The sequence below is a fragment of the Zosterops lateralis genome, assembly GCF_965231275.1.
Source record: "Zosterops lateralis genome assembly, chromosome: 5".
Taxonomy (NCBI): domain Eukaryota; kingdom Metazoa; phylum Chordata; class Aves; order Passeriformes; family Zosteropidae; genus Zosterops; species Zosterops lateralis.
This window is the reverse complement of record NC_139766.1, coordinates 61677837-61684072: the sequence shown is the minus strand read 5'-3', so window position 1 is coordinate 61684072 and position 6236 is coordinate 61677837. Positions and strand designations below refer to the sequence as shown.

The 6236-nt window shown below is 48.3% G+C and overlaps 1 protein-coding gene across 1 annotated transcript in view; it reads left to right on the top strand.

The window, feature by feature from the left end:
* Nucleotides 1-417: 417 nt before the first annotated feature.
* The window catches only part of AFF1 (ALF transcription elongation factor 1), a 76558-nt gene continuing 70739 nt past the window's right edge, over nt 418-6236 (top strand). The window contains exon 1 of the mRNA XM_083861673.1: nt 418-2084. Coding sequence (XP_083717799.1) covers nt 2068-2084 — 17 coding nt within the window. The 5' untranslated portion in view covers nt 418-2067. The remainder of the gene's footprint in view (nt 2085-6236) is intronic.

Below are 6236 nucleotides of genomic sequence, written 5' to 3'. Positions count from 1 at the left end.
ATATAGGTAGGTCTATAGGCAGGTGAGAGGGACTTAAACATAATGTACCCACAGCCTGTGTTTATCACTGATGCCTGAGGTTGGTCATCTGGCCTTTTTAGGAGTTCAGAATTAAGTAACAATGTCATCCAGGCTGCCTGCACACCTTTGTTTGTTTTTCAGTTGGATTTGTATTTCTGTGAAGTGTTTAAATCACAAGCTTCATCTCTGGAGAACTCCATTCTCACACAATGCATAGATAGATATGAGTGGATCTTCAAATATTATATACACCTTTAATACAATTTGGAATGATGGTCACCTGCAGGAAGCTTTTCCTGATAGATTTTAAAGACAGAATGCTCTGTAGTGCATCGCTGAGCTTATGATGACCCGAAGAGTACAAAGAGCTTATTTTATTGATTTGTTTTGTTTGCATTTTACTTAGTGGAGACATTTTCCTTCATTTTGCAATACATCTTACAAAAAGGGGGGAAAGGGGAAATTTGTATCCCTGATCAGTGAATAGAAACAGGCCAGAAAGGCTGCAGTCTGCTGATTCTGGAAACAAACACGAGGGAGGAGTCAACAGGTGACAGGATATATTCTGACAGAGATTTCTTTGGAGAAACACTGATTTGTCAGATGCACTTAAACAAGTGCTTTTGAAGTGCAGGTGGAAAACTGCTAGAAACTTTAGGTGAGAGCAAACAAATTTTCTTTCCTGGAGAAAGCTCAGCTGTTGTGGAAAATCTAGAGAATATTTTTTTTTCCCCATTATCTTTTGTTCTCCTGAAAGAGCTGATATGAATTTTATTTAATCTTTGTGGAGATAGCTCATATCAAGATTCCTATAAAGGTTATCTGGAATAGGAAAACAATCAAATATAAACCATTCTCCTGGTATCTACCAAGTACTTTGACAAAAACTGTGCTTTAAACTGGAAAATCAGGAGGAACGTAACGTTGTTTGCAGTGTTGGTAGAAACCTTAGCCGTACACAGGCGCGGAGAAAAGTTGAAGTGATCTTGGCTAAATGTTTTTCGCCTGGTTAATTCCTAGTTGAAAGCAGTTGCAGGAGTAGTTCGTTTCTATAATTGTGCCAAGGAACACCCAGAGCAAAGGACAGGTATTGCTGCTTTCCGAGCGCGTCTGCAAACCGCGGCCAGGAGCAGAGCCCAGCAGGAATTGCATAACCGGCTTCATCTGCGCGCAGCAAACCCTTCCCCAGAGGTTTCTTAGCCTGCAATTCCAACTCCGGCTCTGGCAGAGGACTTCCTTTGCTGCATCTGCGCGGACACCTGGGCTGCGTGGTGCGCTCCTGCCGGAGATTGTGGAACTCCCGAAATTTGGAAACATTTGTGCCGTTTTATTCTGGTTTTCTGAAAGCAAAAACCTCACATAGAAATAATAACAAAAAAAGAAGGAAAAAAAAAAAAAAAAAGAAAAAAGGAGAAAAAAAAAAAAAAGAGAGAGGGAGAGAGAAAGAAAGGGAACAAAGCGGTATTAACTGACGCCGCAGAGCGCCGGCGGGGCCGCGGTGGCGGGCAGGGCCGGCTGGCGGAGCGGTCCCGGTCGGTCCCGGTCCGCTCGGCCGGCCCGGGCAGCCCCTCAGTCAGGCCAGGTCCAGGTCCGGGTCCGGGGCCGTGGCCGGCGCCCCCGCCGCCCTCCCGGGCCGTACCACGGGGGCTGTGCCGGGCAGGGGGAGGCGGCCGCGGGGCTCTCGCTGCCGCAGCTCCCGCCGCCCCGGGGACACCGAGCGGGGACACCGAGCGCGGCCGCGGCTCCGGGGCACGGCGGCACCCAGCCTCGCCGGCTGAGGGCCGGAGCGGGGCCGTCCCCGGGGCCGGGCGGGCCCTCCTCCCTGCCGGCGGTCGGGGGAGGGCCGGGCGCCCGGATGTCGATCAAAATGAGCGAGCCCCAGCCCTGCGCCGGCCGCCCGGGCGGGGGGAGCCGCGGCGCGGCGGCACCGGGCACCGGCGGGGAGGCGGCCGCCGCATGGCACGGCGGGCTCTAACAGCGGGCTAGAGCCGGGAGAGCCGCGGGCGGAGCTCATGGATAGAGGAGGCTTGGCAGGGTAACCCCGCGATGGCTGCCCACTCGAGGTACGGCACTGAATAACTTTGATCGCGCCCGGGGCGTCGCGCTGGGAGCCGGGTTTGGGATGCCCTGGCTCCTGCTCGGGCTCAGTGGGCTGTGGGGTTTTACCCCCGGCCCCGGGAAGGTTTTGTCCGCGTGTTTCGTTCACCGGAGCGCCCGCTCCCTCTTCCCAGCGTAAACTTTCTTCCAGCAGGAAAGACAAAGTCTTAATTGCCCCCCGTCAAATCTCTCCCGGTCCGGCAAGTTAAAAGCTCCCTGAAACCGATTTCCTTCTCTCCCGTAGACTTGTCTGTCCTAAAGCTCTTTGAAATTCCCTTCTCCCCTCCAGAGTTGTCTCGCGTTTGTTTGTTTCTGTTCGCCCGTGAGCAGGTTTCTGTCATTGCTTACAGCGGTGTGTAAAGGCTGGGGTTTAAATGGTTTCTGCTCGGCCGGGTCGCAGGGCGAGCAGGTTCTCTCGGCTGGGTGCGAGCCTAGAGAATGGTTACGACAGACAAGAGTACGGAAATGAGTTACTTAGTTGCTGTCAGGGAGAAAAAATTCAAGCGAAAACGCGGATCTTGGTGAAATACTTTTTAGCTGCGGTTTTAAAGAAGCCGCATTTTGGCTGCTCTCGGGGGAGTGTCCTGCCCAAAGTAAATTTCACACTCAGCATGGGGGAGGCAGCTTTTCTTAAGCAGTAGTACTTGATGGAGCAGTGCTATTTAAAGTACCTGTTAAATGCCTTTTAGCGTTTACGATGCCTTAATGGGCATTTCAGAAATGCCAAAAAGAGAAATTCCTTTTTGCTCTTTAGTCCCACACCAAACAGTCGTGCTGCTCCCCTTTACTGCAGGCAGGGGAAAGAAAAAAAAATTAAAATGGTGGTATATCCTACACATAAGTTTGGCCCTCACGGTGCATTTTCACAGTGGTGCTTTTCTGCAGCTTTGAAGCCAAGAGCTGGCTTTAAATTACAAACTGGAGAAGGACAGAGCCCTGAGGTTTGGGGAAGAAGCAGGGGAAGATTGATTGCTGGGTTAACAGCTGAGCTCTTCTCCAGCTTCCATGGCCTACTCTCCCCGTACTGGGAGCATTTCACATAAAGAGTACTTAACAAGAAGGTAAAGACTGAGTTTCTAGCATCTTTTTTTTCCTTTGTATGGTCCCTTTGCATGATTTACTGGCCTGCATTATCAGCGTTGCTGTAATGGGACCGCATGCTGGATGCAGCATAAATCCTAGGGATGCTGGCTGGCCCTGGAGCTTGGCTTGACTCCAAGGCCTGGGACATGCCTGGTGTCTCAGAGGTCGCACAGCCATTCTGCTGGGTGGCAGGAGGCCATGTGGGAGCCAGAGGGTCCCAGAGGTAGCCCCCAACTTCAGCCAGCTGGCCGAGAAAGGGCAGAGCTGGCACTGGGGCCAGTGAGCCCCATCCCTGACCCCTAAGGTGGACGGCGCAGAGAATCAAGTGTTACACGCTGAGTGGCTCACACTGAAGGGAGGAAAATGGCCCAAGGGCTGAGACTGTGGAGCTGAATTCTGCAGGGCAGATGGAAGGACCGTGCCCCACACCTGCCATTTGAGACATGAACCTGCCGTTCTGTACCTCCCTTCCTTCTCCATCCTGTGCCTTGGCTTTTGCTTTTGTCAGACTGCTGTGAGGTGCTCAAGCTGTAAACCTGCGTCAGAGCGTTTTAGCACAGCAAGTACAGAGGTTACTCTGTATGCCTGAAGATCAGTGTTAAGATCTCTGATTATTGCTTCTTTTAAGACATTTAAAGAGAGTAGGAGTGCACATGAGCGGCAGAAATGAGTCTGTGGGAGAGAGGTTGGATTTGCCAGAGTGCCTGTGGTATTTCTGTTTCAGTGGCATAGATCTGCAGGGGTAGCCATCCCATTTAGAAAAGATTGTTCTTTGTGGGTGTGTACAAGCTTTTATTCAACACTAAAGCATGAATTAATATTCCCAGTAAATAATTAGAACTCCACTGCATGGGACTGAAAAGCCACGTGTCTCCAGAATTCATTTTGCCAAAACATGTCAGAGGGTTTACTCTGCAAGGTAGCTGACAAAAACAAACAAACAAACAAAAACAAACAAACAAAAAACAAACAAAAAAACCCAAAAAAAACCCCAACACAACAACAACAACAAAACAAACCAACAAAAAACAGGCGAGCTTTCTGTGTTTATTTGTGCTTTGCAAAAAATACAGGCAATTTTTGCAAGCTCAGTAAATTACTGATGAGGTGGTGTGATACCGAGCGCCGTAGTGGTTTGTGTATCACTCTGTACAAGGCCTTCAGGCACTCCTCCATCTGCTCACGTTTTCTATTTCTCACATGCTGTTTGCTTTAGCTAGTGGAAGTGATGTGACATAGGGGAGGATGCTTGTTTGGAAACAAGAAAATCCAGCTTACTTTCTTCAGCTTCAGTGCTGTGATCCTCAGCAGCTCAGTAGCATTTGGGCTTCACAGTTTTGAATGGTGGAAGGGTAAGGAAAATGAGGTGATGAAACCTGCCTGTTGCTGCTCCTTAGCATTGTAAAAACTGTAGCAGTGATAACAGAGGAACTGCTGTGCTAATAAAATCGTGATCTTAAGAAATGGTTGCAGGGCGAGTTGGGCATGATTTGGTTTCAGCTGTTTGAGAATGATCAGCTTCTCCCATTAGCTGCTGCAAGAAGCTTACATATTGGAGTTATTAGGTGGAGAAACCATCCTCCAGTTAGCGTTGTTTTGTGTACAATGTAGGCTTGTGAGGCTTTTTTAAGTTGCTCGCTGAGCCGTAGGCTTGCAGCTGTAGCTTTCTATGCTCTCGCTTCTGGAGTGCACAGATGATCTGATGCCTGTGGTGTCCCCAGGCAACAGGGCTTGTGTCAGGGTTGTTATGGTATGTTCAGGAACTTGGGAGCAGAAGCAGAGCTGATCTGAATAAGGACAAATTTAGTTTCTTGTCGAGTGCGGTGTGATGCTCATCATGTGCCGTTCAGCTGCTCTGGGAATACGGCAGGACCCTTGGGAGGAGTGTGGGACAGACTGACAGAGCCCATCTCATTTCTTCTTCTTTCTTCATTAAAATATCTACTCTACTGCAGCAATTGCAAGCTGAGGATCTTTAGATGAATATCTGCCTCTTTTTTTTAAGATGCAGGCTGCTTTTCTCAGGCTGTTTGAGGTCATTTTAAATTGTAGACACGGTCAGTTACGCTTATTTACAATAGGAAGATAAACAAAACACTTTATTTCTTTCGATGCTAAGAATTTCAGGTTGTCTTATATATAAAACTTGCTTTTTAGTGTAGTCATGGTTAGCATCATTTCTGGTGTGCAGAATGAATGCAATTTCCCAATCTTTGTACGTAGGTGAATACAGAACATAGTCAGAGCAACATGAAACCTGAGTGTTGTGCTGCCATCCCTGCTGGGCTCTTGCTCTTTCTCCTGAGTCAGCCCTGCAGGGAAGGATAGTGATGGACAGCAGCTTGGGAAGCCCTCTCTTTCCACCCCCTAAATCCAAGTTGTACCAGCTAAACCCAGGAGAGTCTTGAGAGGAGACTGTACTGCCCATTTTGGTAGAAATTGTGATGCTGTGCAGAAATAAAATGTGGCCTTATCTATATTTAAACCACAGTGAATTCTGAAGGGAGTAACACGAAGGCTTTTCCCTGAGGAGAAGCTACGTTGCATGATGCAGCTTTAGTTCATTCTCTGTCATATCACAGTTTTCCAGGCCAGATGTAAAGACACTTTTCATAACTTGTTTGTTTCATGTGTCCTGTTGATACAGGCAAATGCCAGTATTGGTGATGCTGGTTTCCAGGTAGCTGATGAAGGTCAAGAAGGGCTGAAACAATATCTTGTTGGATTTTACTTGTCTATTGAAAGCTAAAACATCCCATGAAACCCTGTTGGTTTTGCTTGCTACCAGCTCTGCCTAGAAATACAAATTTGCTTTCTCCAGAACCAGATGTCTGGATGATCTGTGGCATGTTTGTGGGCTGCTGGGGATTTTCAGTTTGCAGTTCCTTATTGCCTGGACTTTCTGAGTTTGGAGTTGCTCTGAGGCAGACCTGCAGCTAAAATGCTCCCACACAGAAGAAAGGGATTTTTCCCTCACAGGGAAGTGGATTTTTGAGGTTGGTTTGTTTTTTTTTAGCAGTAGGTATTCCAATTTG